The sequence below is a fragment of the Pristis pectinata genome, chromosome 11 (assembly GCF_009764475.1).
Source record: "Pristis pectinata isolate sPriPec2 chromosome 11, sPriPec2.1.pri, whole genome shotgun sequence".
Lineage (NCBI taxonomy): Eukaryota > Metazoa > Chordata > Chondrichthyes > Rhinopristiformes > Pristidae > Pristis > Pristis pectinata.
In genome coordinates, this window is record NC_067415.1 from 62,909,466 (window position 1) to 62,927,361 (window position 17,896).

General features: G+C 45.5%; 1 protein-coding gene across 3 annotated transcripts in view; it reads left to right on the forward strand.

Annotated features, from left to right (window-relative positions):
- Positions 1–17,896, forward strand: part of abcc4 (ATP-binding cassette, sub-family C (CFTR/MRP), member 4) — a 353,844-nt gene that overhangs the window by 285,991 nt on the left and 49,957 nt on the right. For all 3 annotated transcript variants that reach the window (XM_052025926.1, XM_052025927.1, XM_052025928.1), the window contains exons 23-25: positions 1,672–1,782; positions 3,093–3,193; positions 7,419–7,610. In XM_052025926.1, the coding sequence (XP_051881886.1) occupies positions 1,672–1,782; positions 3,093–3,193; positions 7,419–7,610 (404 nt within the window). The remainder of the gene's footprint in view (positions 1–1,671; positions 1,783–3,092; positions 3,194–7,418; positions 7,611–17,896) is intronic.

Genomic DNA, 17,896 nt, shown 5'->3' on the forward strand with positions numbered 1-17,896 from the left:
ATAGGAGGCAGAGGGTGGTAGTGGAGGGTTGTGTTTCAAATTGGAGACCTGGGCCCTGTGGTGTGCTGCAGGGAATGCTGTTGGGTCCTTTGTTGTTTGTCATGATGATTTGGATGAGTAGGTAGATGGCATGATTAGTAAGTTTGCAGGATGACACCAAATTTGGTGGTATAGTGGAGAGTGAAGAAGGTTGTCCACGGATTTAGATGAACCAGAAATGTGGGCAAGGGAATAGCAGATGGAACTTAACTCGGACAAATGCAAAGTGATGCAGTTTGGGAAGTCAAACCAGACAGGATACACACAGTAAATGGCAGGGTTCTTGTTGAACAGAGAGACCTAGGGATATGAAAATGGGAACACAGGTAGACAGGGTGGTGAGGAAGACATGCTTGCTTCCATTGGCCAAGGCACTAGGGATGTCATATTACAGTTGTACATAGCGCTGGTTATGCCACCCTTGGAGTTCTCTGCGCAATTTTGGTCACCGCGCTAAAGGAAGCATGTGATTAAGCTAGAGAGGATGCCGAAAAGCTTCACCAGAATGTTGCTTGGATTGGAGGGCTTGAGTTATCAAAAGAAATTGGATAGGCTAGGTCTGTTTTATCTGGAGCGAAGGAGGCTGAGAGGTGACATGATGGAGGTATATTAATTATGAGACGCAGAGATAGGGTCAATAGCCAGTGCCTGTTTCCCATGATAGCAGAATCTAAAACTACAGGGCATGGATTTAAGGTGAGAGGGAGCAGATTTAAAGGGGATCTGAGGGGTAAATTTTTATCACGAAAAGTAGTTGGTATCTGGAATGAGCTGCCAAAGGAGGTGATAGAGGCAGGAACAGTAACAAGATATAAGAAGCGTCTGGACAGGTGCTTGAATGAGCAAGGCATAGAGGGATATTGAATTAATGCAGGCAAGTGGAATTATTGGTTGGCATAGATGTGGTGGGCTGAAGAGTCGTTTTCTATGTTGTACAATTATATGACTTTATACTTAAGATGTTTCTTCCTCACATGTTTGAAACATAGAGAAGACATTAAAGAATGAATGCAGACTGACTTGCAGAAGTGGACGCTTAGAAATAGTTGCAATTAAGCATTCTTTCTTATGGATAATACAGTCTAGTTTTGTGCTAAGTACATTCTTGACTCTGTGGAAAGGAAAAAAGCTTTCCACAGCACCAATGGTGCATAAGCTGTACACTTCTGTAAACTAATGCTTGTCTTCACATATCGCTCGACATGGAAGTATGTTTGTTTGAAATATGCATCGATCAAGTAGCAACAAAATGTTTCAGGCTATGCTTTATTGTCAGGCTAAGTGGAGTTCATCTCAGTTGATATCATATAAACTTCCTGTAGCCTTTTAATAGATTCTAGTAGAGATGAACCATTGTTTATGTTTTGAGTCCAATAGTTCGTCTGTTTCTACCTACGTGGTCGCTGCTGAACATGTAACTGATAATTTCACATGGAAAGGTCGCAAGAACATTTCATTAATATTAGTATTATAAGATTTTAATAACATAAATAGAAACATTTAAACTACCTTAATGAGTTTCAGTCCAGAATAATACATTGTGCACAAAACTGTATTCTGAATTGTTTTGACAAAATGATAAAGGATGTTTCATTGATTTCATTAAACTTTTATTTCCCTTTTTCTCTACAGAAACGTGGTTCCTTTTCCTGTCTACTTCACGGTGGCTTGCAGTTCGATTGGATGTTCTTTGTGCGGTTTTTGTCACAGCTGTTGCTTTTAGTTCCATTATAATTGCAAACCGTGAGTAGGAATTTCAGCCTTTTCCTTACATTATAATCAAACATCGTGATTTATGGATGTAATTATTAATCAACAGCTTAGCTTTTTTCGCCAAGCAAATTTGCAATTAAACTAATTTTCTATTGAAAAGTTTTTATTTGTTTTTTTGTTTTCCATTACTTATAGCAAGGTTGAGTTGAATATAGAACCTGTGGACTGATCAAATAAACCTGTAATTGATGTAACCAATTCAGTATTATTAAACTACAAGCTTTTTATGGTTTGGTATTGACAGATTTTGTATTGAAATCGTTGAGTACATTGAGCAATTTTTCTGTTTTTAGAAACTAACATCAAGAGCAGGAAATTTACTAGAATGTTGCTAGGTCTTCAGGAGTTGAGTTACAGGGAAAGATTGAACAGGTTAGGACTTTATTCCTTGAAGTGTAGAAGAATGAGGGGAGATTTGATAGAGGTTTACAAAAGTATGTGGGGTATAGACAGAGTAAATGCGAGTAGGCTCTTTCCACTTAGATTAGGAGGGATAAGTACAAGAGGACATGGGGAAAGGGGAAAGGTTTAGGGGGAACTTCTTCACTCAGAGAGTGGTGGGAGTGTGGAATGGGCTGCCACCTGACGTGGTAAATGTGGGCTCACTCCTAAGTTTTAAGAATACATTGGATAGATACATGGACGGGAGAGGTCTGGAGGGTAATGGACTGGGTGCAGGTCAATGGAACTAACAGAATAAAGTTTTGGCACAGACTAGAAGGGCCGAATGGCCTTTTTTCTGTGTTGTAGTGTTCTATGGTTCTAAGATCCGTACACTTTAACAGACATTTAAACAGACAGTTAAATAGGTGAGGGGTAGAGGAATATGGTTCTAATGTGGGCAAATGGGATTAGTGTAGAATGGGCAAAAGATGTGGTGGGCTGAAAGGCCCCTTTCTGTGCTGTACAACTGAGTCTATAAAGCAAATAAAGGCTGCTTGTGACAGGTGCAAGGTTCTAAATACTAACAAGAATCAGGCTGTTTACAAAAGAATCAGAGGGGAAGTGTAAACAAAAACAACAGGCACAGAGTGTGAGTATAGATTAGCTGTTAACATAAATGATTATATTAGTAGCAGAACAGCACCCAAGAAGTCATAAGGCCTGTTTCCTCTTTTGTGTCTTCAGTTAAGTTACTGTATACTCTTGAACAAACGTCTTACCTGTGTAAATTGACAGGTGAGTTTCCTACATTACAACAGGGCCAGTATCTTCTAGTGTGTTTCCAGAGTGGATAAGAAAGGTACCTTTTGTAACTGCAAGTACTTCTTTTCTTGCAGAGCTAGATGCAGGACAGGTTGGTTTAGCTCTGTCTTATTCTATCACACTGATGGGCATGTTCCAGTGGGGAGTTCGCCAAAGTGCTGAAGTTGAAAATCTGGTAAGAATGTTCTTAAAATATTTAATGCAGCAAGCTAGAAGAATGTAACTGGGATGGAGTTTCCACTTTGGCACAATCCAGACACAAATTGCACCTGATCTGAGAGTAATTTCTCTTAAGTTTCTACTCAAATCATGTGCATAACACCAAATGCAAAAGGTGTCATGAATCGTTACTTGATATATTAACAAAAACAACTTGGTGCTTTGATTAATCAGCTGAAAATGGGTTTATTATATAAAAAACTAAGCCTTTTAATCACTGTTAACCTAGAAATAATTTATTTTAAACTCTGGGAAAGGACATTTAAACAATATTCAGAATTGGTTGAATTGGAATATAACTTCACTTCTTCAGTTATATTCAAAAACATTTAAAATTTTCATGTTGCATCCATGCATGGAAAAGAACCAACTTCATATTTAGAACCCCTTCAAGGAACATAATTAGCAGAAACACACAATGGAGATCAATTCATCCTGGAGTCCCAGCCAGTTTCATTGGCAGCTTTGGGTCCTTCTGCGATTTCTTGATCAAGGATGCTTGAATTGAGCTGAACATAATTTGAATCTAACTTTTGTGCAGGGTTCTTTTATTTTGTGCAGATTGTGCACAAAAGGGCAAACCCCCAAATACTTCTGATTTTATTTATTGAGAATCTTTTCTCTTCAATCCTACAATTTTTCCCTGTACCCCATGCCTGACAACGGGTTGATCTAGCACATCAACATCTACATTAATATTGTTGACAATTGGTCACAGGCGATCCCTTGCATTACCGAGGGGGTGCGTTCCCAGAATCGGGCCATATTGCAATTTTCCATAATGCAAAGCTGCATAATCGGCACAAGCATCAAGAAATGCAAGTTGAAAAAAATTAAATTGTGTGTTCATTTATTTACACCTTCTTCACATAAATTCCATCAGAGTGAATTTTCTTCCATATCTCAAATTTTTGGCGCTGATTTGTGAAATCTGTGAGGGCAAATTGCTGTAACCCAAACAGCCAGAACATGGGTGTTGCCTGTATTTAGTTTGTTTGGTTCCTTCTTTACGTAGGAACTCCACATCCCAAAGGGATAGTTTCTACTAATTCAATGCCTGTGAAGTAACTTGTGGCTGGTAAACCCATTGTTATACAATCCTAAGTGAATCATTGCAACTTAATTAGTTTTGCACTACTCACCATTGCTTGTCCATTAAGACCTTCCTACCTGTTGGTGCTTTCCCTTTCAGTATTTTTTTGGAGTCAGTTGAGAATTTTTGCGGGTTACCATACCTCCCAAAAAATATTTAATTAGTTTGATCACCAGCCCTTCCATCTTACATCCACATATGTTGTACAAAGACACTTTTTATCTCATTTTTTCAACTCGATAAGAAAAAGGTTTTAGCAATCATTATTATTATTTTGTTTTTACAGTCATTTTTTAATTATATATAATTGTAGTAAAAGTGATATTAAAACACCTCAAATTCCAAAAATTGAAATTAGGGAAGTCATTTTTTATTTTTTTTCCACCACCATGGATCTGATTTATTTGCGGCTCAGGTGAGAGGTAACATTTCTATTGATACAGCACAAGAGGAGGCCGTTTGTCTGAATGTTTTGTAGAGCTATCCAAGTAATCATATCTCCCAACTTTTCCCCCATAGTTCTGTAAACTTTTGATTTTCAAGTAGAGTTTAGAGAAATGAGAAATAATCTCATTGAAACAACAAACATTCGTAAGCAGCCCAACTGTGTTGAATCTGGGAGGATATTTCTCTTGAATAGGAAATCTAGAACTAGGGGTCAAAATCTCAGAAAAATGGTTAATTGTTTAAAACTGAAGAAAAATCTTCACTCAAACGGTTATGAATATTTAGCATTCACGATTTCAGGGGGTTGAAAGTACCCAAGACATAGATTGTAGATGTAGTTCTGTCCTCCTCTCAACCAAGTCTCTGTAATGGACACAACACGACAGTTCCGTGTACTGATCCATGCTCTAAGTTAATCACCCTTACCCTTAATACTACTAGCATTAAAATAAACACACATCAACCTGTCCATCCCACCATGTCTATTACCTTGCTCCTGCCTGTCCTTCCTTACAGACCTACTGGTCATGACATCTACCTTCCTCTCAATCCCTCCACTTTCTGCCCTGGTGCTCTGGTTCCCATTTCCTCTGCCAAACGGTTTAAACTCTTCTGAGTAGCACAAGTTCCTATCTAATTCCATCAAAGTTAGCCTTTCAGAGTTTAGGACTTTAATTAGTGGACTGGTGTTATCTTTTTCCATAAGTATTTTAAAACTAATAGAATTATGGCCACTGATCCCAAAGTGCTCCCCCACTGACACATCAACCACATGTCAACCTTATTTGCTAAGAGGAGGTTATGTGTGGCCTCTTCTCTAGTGGAGCCATCCACATATTGCTTGAGAAAACTTTTCTGGGCACACTTAGCAAATTCTACCCTTCAAATCCATTTGCACTATGACAACCCTACTATTCCTATACCTACCTATCTATGATCTCCCTACACATTTGCTCCTCTAATTCCTGCTGACTATAATGGAGCATTTGGAGACTTTTAAAGAGGATGTATTTCATCTCCAGACAGGATGACTTTTGTATATATATTCAACATAGGGAAAGTTAAGGAGCCAAAGCTGTAGCTTCATGGTTGACAAAATGGATAGAGAAACACAAAAGAAATGTGTGGTGATCATCAGGTTGAATTAGTCAAGTAAGAAGCAGGAGGAATGTGGTAAGCTAAAAGGCAAAATGTAAAGGAAAGACACAAAGAGTGTATGTGAGTGGAATGGCAGTTAGAGTAAAAACAAACAGAAAATCTTCTGTTGGTATAAGGATGGTAAGTAGGGTTGGAAAAGTGAGGGAGCAGGATTCTTCCCAAAGAAACAAAGGGCAATGCTGCAATGTTTAGTATTAAGTTATTTGTATTAGTCATTATCAGGAAAAAGGATACTTCCAATAGCTCACAAAAGCAGAGGTTCTAGAATTAATGGACGCATGAAGATTTGATAAAAACATGTTGGTAAGGCCAGGTATGTTTAAAGTAATTTAAAATTACAGAAGGATTTACTATCTACCAATCTCTCTATACGTACAGGGGCATATCAGATGACTGGAAAATGGCAAATGTGACATCCCTGTCTAAAAAGGAGTAAGAACCTGCCAGGCCTCACAGATTTATGTTTGTGATGGGCAAGCCATTAGGAAGAATAATAAAGGAAAAGGTTAGTTTGAGAAGCTAGAGTCAAAGGAGATCCTGTACAAATTTGTTTGACCAACCTGACTGAATTTTTAATGAGGTAATAGTTATAGTAGGTGTTCTCAATATAGAGTTCCTGAAAGCAGTTTTAGAAAGTCCTACATACAAGCGTGTTTACTGAAACTGAGACCCATGAACTAAAGGTATAGGAGCATGGATAAAAATTGATGCAAGGACAGAAGTTGAGTTGTGGTCAATAGTTGCTTTTTGCAGACTAGAATATGGTCAGCGGCATTGTTCCACACGGGGCAGTACTAGGTCCTCTAATTTTTTGATACAAATTAGAGAATTGGATGTGTAGGTGTAGAGGATAATAATTCAAGATTTGCTGACAGTACCAAGTTTGGAGGTGTTGTAAACGTTGAGGGAAATAATGTTAGACTGTAGGAGGATATGAATGGGCAGATATGTAGCAGATGACATTTGATGCAGAGGAATGTGAAGTGATGCGTTTTAGCAGAAAGCGTGAGGAGAGACAGTGCAGGGTGATTGATGGTGGTAACAGCCATCTAAGTGCAGATGAGCACAAATCTTTGAAAGTGGCAGGACATGTTGAATGAGCAATTAATAAAGCAAGCACAATCCTGGGCAGTAATGGAGAATCCATGTTTGTTATTATTATCACCTAGTTGGTGGATCTCCTGCACTCTTTCCATCAGTCAAAATCATTTTTCAGGTACTAGTGGAGCTGTTTTCTTTCCTTGATATCATGGAGTTTCCAGTCATAGAAATAGACAAACTGTCCCCTTCAGTGTCAAGAGTGCTACCACTAAGTGTACAATTGTGTAAAACTACTTATTTTTTTTATGTAAGATGGTTGAAGCAGCCATATTCTTTTCACAGCCAGATATTTTCTTTAAATGAACTGGCTTCAGTAAAGTCTGTGTGAAAGGAAGCATCAGCAAACCTCATGGCACTTTTAAATGCTGTCTTATCCTTGTAGATGACATCAGTGGAAAGAGTGCTAGACTACACCGAACTTGAAAGCGAGGCAGCATGGGAATCTTACAAACCCCCACCTAGTGACTGGCCAAACCAAGGCACTGTGACATTTGAAGATGTCAGCTTTGGCTACAGTCCTGATTGTGAACCTGTTCTTAAGGATCTGAATCTAACAATCACATCAAAAGAAAAGGTAAGCAAAAGCAGTTATTGTTGACCATTAATCACTTGGACATCCATTATTTGAGAAGTTTAATTTTAACCATTTTATATTTATTAAACATTTTGTACCATTGTAGCGGTTGCTACCGCGGAATAAAACAAGACTCTACTCGGAGAATTGCCAAACAGAACTGGTTTATTTTCCCGCCTTGCGCGGGCCCTTTAAGGGAGAATGTTCCCGCCCAAAACAACCGGCAATGACGTAAGTCCTACGTCATCAGGACTTTCCCGCGCGGGGGTTCTCCCCGTCGCTCGGAAAGACGAGGCCCGCCGCCATCTTGGGCCTCGTCGCTCCGACGCCGCGCGACCCGACTGCCGAGCCGGTTCGCCCAACTAGACGGTGAGTCGCCACACAAACCCCCCCCCCCAGAACCGGCGAGACAGTCCCCAAGGTCCGTGGGCTGTGCCAGCTGCCGCTTAGGGGGGCGGCCTCTGCGTCACGGCGTGGCAACCTCGACAGGCTGTTGCAGATCCAAATGGGCCGGTTTGAGGCGGTTTGCCGTGAAAACCTGTTCCTTGCCTCCAATGTCCAAAATAAAAGTGGATCCGTTATTCCGTATGACTCGGAACGGTCCCTCATATGGTCGTTGCAATGGCGCCCGAGGTGTGCCCCTGCGAACGAAAACAAACTTACAGTCCCGTAGTTCCTTGGGCTGGCAGGATGGGGCTTGACCGTGCCGAGAGGTGGGAATCGGGGCCAAGGCGCCAAGCTTCTCGCGCAGTCTTTGTAGGACTGCTGGGGGTTGTTCCCCTTGGTCCCGAAGGGCAGGTGTGAAATCCCCGGGGACAACTAGTGGCGCCCCGTATACAAGCTCAGCTGACGAAGTGCGGAGGACTTCTTTGGGGGCAGTGCGTATGCCGAGCAGGACCCAAGGCAGCTCGTCAACCCAGTTAGGACCCTTCAGGCGGGCCATCAAGGCCGATTTCAGATGGCGGTGAAAACGTTCCACCAACCCGTTTGATTGAGGATGGTAGGCCGTGGTGGTGTGCAGCTGCGTCCCTAGCAGGTTCGCTAATGCAGCCCAGAGACTGGAAGTGAATTGGGTGCCTCTGTCTGAAGTGATGTGGGCCAGAACGTCAAACCGTGAGACCCAAGTTGTGAGCAGCGCCCGGGCGCAGGAATCAGTTGTGATGTCAGCCAGGGGGGTTGCCTCAGGCCACCTCATGAACCGGTCCACGATGGTAAGGAGGTACCAGGCTCCTCTTGAAACCGGCAGAGGGCCCACGAGGTCGACGTGTATGTGGTCGAACCTCCTACGGGTAGGCTCGAACTGCTGTGGTGGGACCTTGGTGTGTCGCTGGATTTTTGACATCTGGCAGCGCGGACAAGTCCCGGCCCACTCACTGACCTGTTTGCGCAGGCCATGCCAGACAAACTTGCTGGCGACCAGTCGGACAGTAGATCTGATGGACGGGTGCGCCAACCCATGTACCGAGTCAAAAACGCGTCTCCGCCAGGCTGCAGGGACTATAGGGCGGGGTTGACCAGTCGCAACGTCGCAAAGTAGGGTCCGCTGACCTGGACCAACCAAGAAATCTCGGAGCTGCAGACCCGAGACTGCGGTTCTGTAGCTGGGCAGTTCGTCGTCGGCTTGCTGTGCGTCAGCTAGGGCCGTGTAGTCGACACCCAAGGATAGGTTGTGGATGGTTGGTCTGGAAAGTGCATCAGCAACGACATTATCCTTTCCGGAGACATGTTGGATGTCAGTTGTGAACTCGGAAATGTAGGATAAATGTCTCTGCTGACGAGCTGACCAGGGATCGGAGACTTTGGAGAAGGCAAAGGACAGAGGCTTATGATCGGTGAAAGCGGTGAAAGGCCTGCCTTCTAGAAAGTATCAGAAATGCCGGACCGCCAGATACAGCGCTAGAAGTTCCCGATCAAAAGCGCTGTACTTCAGTTCGGGCGGTCTAAGGTGCTTGCTGAAAAATGCCAAGGGTTGCCAGCGGCCTTCGAGTAGCTGTTCCAGTACCCCACCCACCGCGGTGTTGGACGCGTCTACCGTGAGGGCAGTCGGGACGTCAGTCCTGGGGTGTACCAGCATCGTGGCATCTGCCAGGGCGTCTTTGGCCTTAACGAAAGCAGCCGCAGCCTCGTCAGTCCAGGTGATGTCCTTGCCCTTACCAGCCATCAGCGAGAACAGAGGGCGCATGATACGGGCTGCTGCAGGGATGAAACGATGGTAAAAGTTGACCATCCCAAGGAATTCCTGTAGGCCTTTGACTGTGTCGGGGCGGGCAAAATGGCGGATAGCATCCACCTTGGTGGGTAGGGGTGTTGCCCCGTCGCTGGTGATTTTGTGGCCGAGGAAATCAATAGAGTAAAGTCCGAATTAGCACTTGGACGGGTTAATCGTGAGGCCGAAATCGCGGAGGCGGGAATACAGCTGGCGGAGGTGGGAAAGGTGTTCCTGGCGGTTACGGCTGGCGATCAGTATGTCGTCCAAGTAAATGAACACGAAGTCCAGGTCTCGGCCTACCGCGTCCATCAGCCGCTGGAAGGTCTGCGCGGCGTTCCTAAGGCCGAACGGCATCCGAAGGAATTCGAACAGGCCGAATGGGGTGATAATCGCAGTTTTGGGGACGTCATCCGGATGGACCGGGATTTGGTAGTATCCCCTAACGAGGTCCACTTTGGAAAAGATGCGGGCCCCGTGTAAGTTCGCTGCGAAGTCCTGGATGTGAGGGATGGGATAGCGGTCCGGGGTGGTGGCGTCATTCAGCCTGCGGTAGTCGCCGCAGGGCCTCCACCCTCCGGTGGCTTTGGGGACCATGTGCAGGGGGGAGGCCCAGGGGCTGTCTGACCTGCGAACAATCCCCAGCTCCTCCATGTGACGGAACTCTTCCTTTGCCAGGCAGAGCTTGTCTGGAGGTAATCGTCGTGCTCGGGCATGAAGGGGTGGCCCTGTGGTAATGATGTGGTGTCGTACCCCGTGTGTGGGCCTAGAATTTGTAAACGAAGGTGCCAAAATCGATGGGAATTCGGCTAGGAGCTTGGCGAAATCATCGCCAGAAAGGGAAATGGAGTCCAGGCGCGGGGCTGGTGGGCTGATTTCTCCCAGGGGATAGGTCCGGAGAGTGCTAGAATGGACTAACCGCTTCCTTCGCAGGTCGACTAACAGGTTGTGGGCCCGAAGGAAATCGGCTCCTAGGAGTGGTCGGGCGACGGTGGCAAGGGTAAAGGTCCAGGTAAAACGGCTGCCGCCAAAGTGTAATTGAAGCGTACGGGTGCCGAAAGACCGTATCGTTGTACCATTGGCAGCATTGAGTAGAGGACCTGGTGGCCTGTCACAAGTGTCGCGGCCTGTCGGGGGCAAAATACTGACCTCCGCTCCAGTATCAACGAGGAAACGCCGTCCAGATTTCTTGTCCTGAACGAAGAGGAGGCTCTGTCGGCGGCTAGCCGCCGTAGCCATCAGCGGCGGCTGGCCCTGGCGTTTCCCTGAAACTTGCAGGGTGGGCGGCATCGACGGGCCTCCGCACCCCACCTCTGATGGTAGAAGCACAGCTGGTCCCCCGTGTCGTCGTCTGCGTTTCTGGGGCGTGGCTGCTCGGTTGCTGGGGCCGGGCGAGGCGGGCGTTGGGCTCGCGGTCTGGTGATTTGACTGACGGACGAACCGCTCTCGCGCTTGGCCCTCCACAGGACATCTGCCCGGGCGGCCACCTCACGGGGGTTGCTGAAGTCGGCGTCAGCTAACATCAAGTGGATGTCATCGGGGAGCTGTTCAAGGAAGGCCTGTTCGAACATCAGGCATGGCTTGTGTCCCTCGGCCAATGCCAGCATCTCATTCATTAGGACGGATGGGGATCTGTCCCCCAGGCCATCCAGATGAAGCAGGCAGGCGGCGCGCTCATGACGGGAGAGGCCGAAGGTCCGGATCAAAAGGTCTTTGAAAGCCGGGTACTTCTCCTCCTCCGGAGGCGACTGGATGAAGTCTCCAACCTGGGCAGCTGTCTCTTGGTCCAGAGAGCTAACCACATGGTAGTACTTCGTGGAGTCAGAGGTGATCTGCCGAAGGTGGAATTGCGCTTCGGCCTGGTCAAACCAGATGCTGGGCCGAAGTGTCCAAAAGGTGGGCACTGCATTGGCTGCTGCGCTGTCATCCATTTCGCGGGTCCAAAAGCCGTTTGGACCGTCGGGGTCACCAATGTAGCAGTTGCTACCGCGGAATAAAACAAGACTCTACTCGGAGGATTGCCAAACAGAACTGGTTTATTTTCCCGCCTTGCGCGGGCCCTTTAAGGGAGAATGTTCCCGCCCAAAACAACCGGCAATGACGTAAGTCCTACGTCATCAGGACTTTCCCGCGCGCGGGTTCTCCCCGTCGCTCGGAAAGACAAGGCCCGCCGCCACCTTGAGCCTCGTCGCTCCGATGCTGCGCGACCCGACTGCCGAGCTGGTTCGCCCGACTAGACGGTGAGTCACCACACCATGCATTTAACCATAGAACACTACAGCACAGAAAACAGGCCATTCAGCCCTTCTAGTTTGTGCCAAAACTTGAAAATAAATATTTGTACAAGGTAGGAGAAAATACACAATACAGAAATTTGACTTTTTCCTCATGTGATACTCCATAAAATTGAGCAATTATCATCTAACCCTTTTAATGACATTAAGTTTTCAATCCAGCCTATGAATTGCATCTGCAAAACAAAAATCACACCAGAAAAAGGACTTTGAGTTGAACAATACAGAAACAAAATCTTTAGCCCAACTTGTCCACACTGACCATGATGCCTATCTATGCAAATCCCATTTGCCCTCTTCAGACCAATATCCCTCTGCAGTTCTCTCAAAGTACCTGTCCAAATGCCTTTCAAATGTATCTGCCTCTACCACTTCCTGTGGCAGCTCGTTCCATGTAGACTTCTATAAGTTTTGTTTTATGTTATGTTTGATCTCTAATTTCTTCAAGTTCTCTTTCCAGTGATGCTACCTCTAAGATAAGATATCTTTATTAGTCACTAGTACATCAAAATGCATCATTTTGCATAGAGTGTTCTCAGGGCAGCCTGCAAGTGTAGCCACGCTTCTGGCGCCAACATAGTATGCCCACAACTTCCTAACCTGTACATCTTTTATAATGTGGGAGGAAACCAGAGCACCCAGAGGAAACCCACGCAGTCACGGGGAGAACGTATAACCTCATTACAGACAGCGGCTGGAATTGAACCCGGGGCGCTGGCGCTGTATTAGTGTTACGCTAACCGCTACACTACCGTGCTCCTGAGTATTTCCACGATTTTTGCTTGTGTTTCTTTCAAATGTGTTTTAACTAGTAATCAGAAATATTCATGAATGTTTTGCATAATTACATGTAAGAAACATGCAGAAACTATTCTGCATGACAGAATCATGACAAAAATGCTTTGCCCAGCTTCCTGGTTGGTGGGATTCCAAAAGGAAACGGCTGCAAAATTTTTTAATGTAGTGCCAAATATGTGATTTATGCACAAAAAACAGATGCAGATGGATCCAATTTCCAGATCTATGTTTCAATGAAAGATTGATTTTTTTTTATGGTAGAGGTCAAGTATGTTGAGAATGAAAGAAGTCATCAGGCTCAGATTTGATTTATAACTTCGCCTTATTCCGATGAAACATTTGAACAGACAACATCCAAAGCCAAAAGCAACAAACAATCTGCTGGAGGAACTCAGTGGGTCGAGCAGCATCTGTGGGAAGAGAGGAATTGTCAACGTTGAGGAATTGTCGGGTTGAAACCTGTAGTATTGCATTCAATTCAGGTTGCCTCATTATAGAATGCAAACATGATCTAGGTGAAAAAAAAATCATCTCTGCTCCCAGGGCTCAAAGGGATAGAACATAAAACAGTACAGCACAGTACGGGCCCTTTGGCCCACGATGTTTTGCTGACCTATATAAACCTACTCCATGATCAATCTAACCCTTTCCTCCTACACAGCCCATAACCCTCCATTTTTCTTACATCCATGTGCCTAAGTCTTTTAAATTTCCCTATTGTATCAGCCTCTACCACCACCCCTGACAGTGCATTCCAGTCACCCACCACTCTGTGTAAAAACAAAACTACCTCTGATAACTTTCCTCCTTTGACCTTAAACTGATGTCCTCTGGTATTGGCCGTTGCTGCCCTGGGGAAAGGGTGCCAGCTTTCTATGCCACTCTGTGCCCCTCAATCTTATACACCTCCATCAAGTCGCCTCTCATCCTGCATCACTCCAAGAAGAAAAGCCCTAACTCGCTCAACCTTTCCTTATAAGGCATGTTCTCTACTCCAGACAGCATCCTGGTAAATCTCCTCTGCACCCTCTCTAAAGCTTCCACATCCTTCCTATAATGAGGTGACCAGAACTGAACGCAATACTCTAAGTGTGGTCTAACCAGAATTTTATAGAGCTGCAACATTACCTCGTGGCTCTTGAACTCAATCTCCTGACTAATGAAGGCCAGCACACCATATGCCTTCTTAACCACCCTAACAACTTGCGATGGCAACTTTGAGGGATCTATGGACTTGGACCCCCAAGATCCCTCTATCCTCCACACTGCTAAGAATCCTGCACATTCGAATTACTGTACCAGACCATGATGCAACCAGTCAGGATACGTTCAACAGCACATCTGTAGAAGTTTGTTAGAGTGTTCGGTGACAAACCGAACCTCCTTAACCTCCTAAGAAAATAAAGAAACAGGTGCACCTTCCTTGTGATTGCATCTCTGTGCTGGGCCCAGGGAACGTCATCCAGTATATTAATGCTCAGGAATTTAAAGTTGCTGACTTTCCACCGCCAATCCCCCAATGTGGTCTCACACATATTCGCCCTTCTTCCACTTCGTGAAGTCAATAATCTTCTTTACTTTTACTGCCATTGAACGAGAGGTTTCTGCTGTGGCCCCACTTGACCAGGTGTCCTTTCTCACTCCAGTAAGCTGACTCATCACCACCTGTGATTTGTCCAACGACAGTGGTGTCATCTGCGAAATCGTAATTGGCATTGGAGCTGTGCTTAGCCCCACAGTCATGTGTGGATAAGGAATAGAGCAGGGGGCCAAGCTCGCAGCCTTGAGGTACACATGTGTTGATGGTCAGCAAGGAGGAGATGTTGTTACCAATCCTCACTGATTGGCGTCTGCCGATGAGGAAGTAAAGGATCCAGGTGCAGAGGCCCAGGTCTTAAGCTTGATGAGTTTGGATGGGATGATTGTGTTGAACAGCAACCTGATGTATGAGTTCCTGTTGTCCAGATGGTCCACAGCAGAGTAAAGAGCCAGAGGAAGCACATCTGCTGTTGACCTGTTGTGGCAGTAAACAAATTGGAGCAGATCTTAGTCATCTGAGGTAGGAGTTGATTGGCACCATAACCAGCCCCTTGAAGCATTTCATTACAGTTGATATAAGTGCTGCCGGACAGTAGTCATTGAGGGAGGTCACCACACTCTTCTCGGGCACAGGTACAATAGATACCTTTTTGTAGTGGGGGAAACCTCAGACCACAGAAGTGAGAGGTTGAAACGCTCCAGCCAGTTAGTCTGCACAGAGCGTGTGGGTGTGTCATAGTTCTCCCTATCAAAGCACACATAAAAGGTATTGAGCTCATCTGGGAGTGATGGGTATTAGTATTGGTTTATTATTGTCACTTGTACCGAGGTTCAGTGAAAAACTTGTCTTGCATACCGATCGTACAGGTCAATTCATTACACAGTGCAGTTACATTGAGTTAGTACAGAGTACATTGAGGTAGTACAGGTAAAAACAATAACAGTAGAGTAAAGTGTCACAGCTACAGAGAAAGTATAGTGCAATAAGGTGCATGGTCACAACAAGGTAGATCATGAGGTCAAAGTCCATCTCATCCTATAAGCCTTATCACAGTGGGGTAGAAGCTGTCCTTAAGCCTGGTAGTATGTGCCCTCAGGCTCCTTATCTTCTACCTGATGGAAGAGGAAAGAGGTAGGTGGTGTCTTTGATTATGCTGGCTGCTTCGCCAAGGCAGCGAGAGGTAAAGACAGAGTCCAAGAGGGGAGGTTGGTTTCTGTGACGCGCTGGTCTCTGACCACAACTCTCTGCAGTTTCTTGCGGTCCTGGGCAGAGCAGTTGCTGTACCAAGCCATGATGCATCCAGATAGGATGCTTTCTGTGGTGCATCAATAAAAATTGGTGAGTAAAGGGGATATACCAAATTTCTTTAGCCTCCTGAGGAAGTAGAGGCACTGGTGGCCTCTTATCTGAACCAATCTTTCCTTGTAGGAAGTTATATTGTACAGGCCCTGCCACAGCTGTTGAACATCCTTCTGTGATCCCAGTTTAGTTCAAAATTGCCTCTTTGCACTCGCAATGGCCATCCAGAAGTCATACCTGGACTTCTAAAATGACTCTGGGTCGCCAGCCCTAAACACCACTGATCTAGCCCTCAACAGATTATGGATCTCCTGGTTCATCCAGGGCTTCTGGTCGGGGAAGACAGAATGCTTTTGTGGGTTCACACTCGAACACTCATGTCCACTGGTGAATCCTTGAACATGATCCAGTCCACTGACTCGAAACAATCCCAAATTTGCTCCTCTGCCTCTGCCATCCAGCTCTTCGTAAGCCCTCTTCACCGGTGCTGCTCTCTTCAGTCTCTGTTGATAAGCAGGCAAAAGCAGCACAGCCAGGCTGTTGGATTTACCAAAGTGCGGGCGAGGGATGGAGCGGTAGGCGTTCTTGATGGTGGTGTAGTAGTGGTCAAGTGTTGATGGCAGCTAGACAGACTTCCTCAAACTGTCCTGATTAAGGCCTCCCGCCACGATGTGACAGGCGTCAGGATACGCCACTTGATTCTTGTTGATTACAGCACTCAGTTCCTCAAGTGCTAGTTTGACATCTGCCTGAGGTGAGATGTGGACTGCAGTCAGGGTGATGGCAGAGAACTCCCACGGAAGATAGACCAGTTGGCACTTCACTGCCAGGTGTTCCAGGTCAGGGGAGCAGGAATGGGACAAGACCACCACATCCATGCAACATGACAAGTTTATCATAAAATAGATGTCACCGCCTTTTCCCCCCACCTGACGCTGCCGTCCAATCCATGTGGTGGATTGAAAATCCCTTGGGCTGGAGTGCCGTGTCAGGAGATTTGGGAGTGAGCCATGTCTCTGTGAAACAAAGTACACAGCAGTCCCTCATGTCCCTCAGATCAATCTTGCCTGGAGGTCCTCAATCTTGTTTTCTAATGACTACACATTAGCCAGGAGCATGCTCGGGAGGGGGGCTTAGGACCCTGCACTTCAGTCCTACCTGGAAGCATTGCCCGGCAACCACGTTTTTCAAGACAATGGAAGCCTCCCCAATGTTTTCAGCTGCAGTGCTTGCCTTCTGGGTGGTCTGTTCTGCCAGTTCTGTCTCAGGTTTGTAGTGTTGCGAATTCATTTAAATGGCTTAAAAGCACATTGTTTACTGCAGTAGTTTCCACTGCAGTTTTCTGGTTTTAAAAGTCAGATCTTGAGTATGAAACTATGTTGCTGTTAGCTACCAGCCAAGTGTCTCCTCTCTCCTGCACCATCTTTAGTCCTGTGGCAGAGAGGATCAATGGCAGTAACATGGAATGACCCCAAGGCTGGAAAACTGAGAGTAACCATGCCCATGACTTCCCATCCAGACAAACCCATCCAGACAAACCCATCCAGACATGTGAGCCTACATTTGAGGTTGCGGAGGATGACAGATCTCAGTAAGGACAATGAATTCATTTTCATCCATGACTAGCAGTCATACATCTATATAATCATCTGTTGTTGTTAGTGTGGAGGGTAGTTTAGGCTACAGGGTGATATGGATGTGATGGGGAAATGGGCTGAGAAATGGCAGGAACAGTTTAATCCTTATAATTGTGAGGCAATGCGTTTTGGGAGCACTCATGAGGCCAGGACAAAAACAATGAATGATAGGGCCCTTAAGAGTGTTGAAGGACAGTGGGATCATGGCGTACAAGTCCAAAGATTCTTGAAAGTGGCTGCACAGGTAGATAATGTGGTAAAGAAGCCAGAGGGAATTGGTCAGGGCATTGAATACAAGAACAAGGAGGTTAAATACCAACCTTATAAAATATTCATCAGACCTCAGCTGGACTATTGCATGCAGTTCTGGTCGCCACACTATAGGAAAGATGTGATAGTGCTGGAGCTGGTGCAGAGGAGATTCACCATCATGTTGCCTGGGATGAAGCATTTTACTTATGAGGAAAGACTAGAGAAGGAGGTATAGGCAACTAGGAACAAATGAGATACTT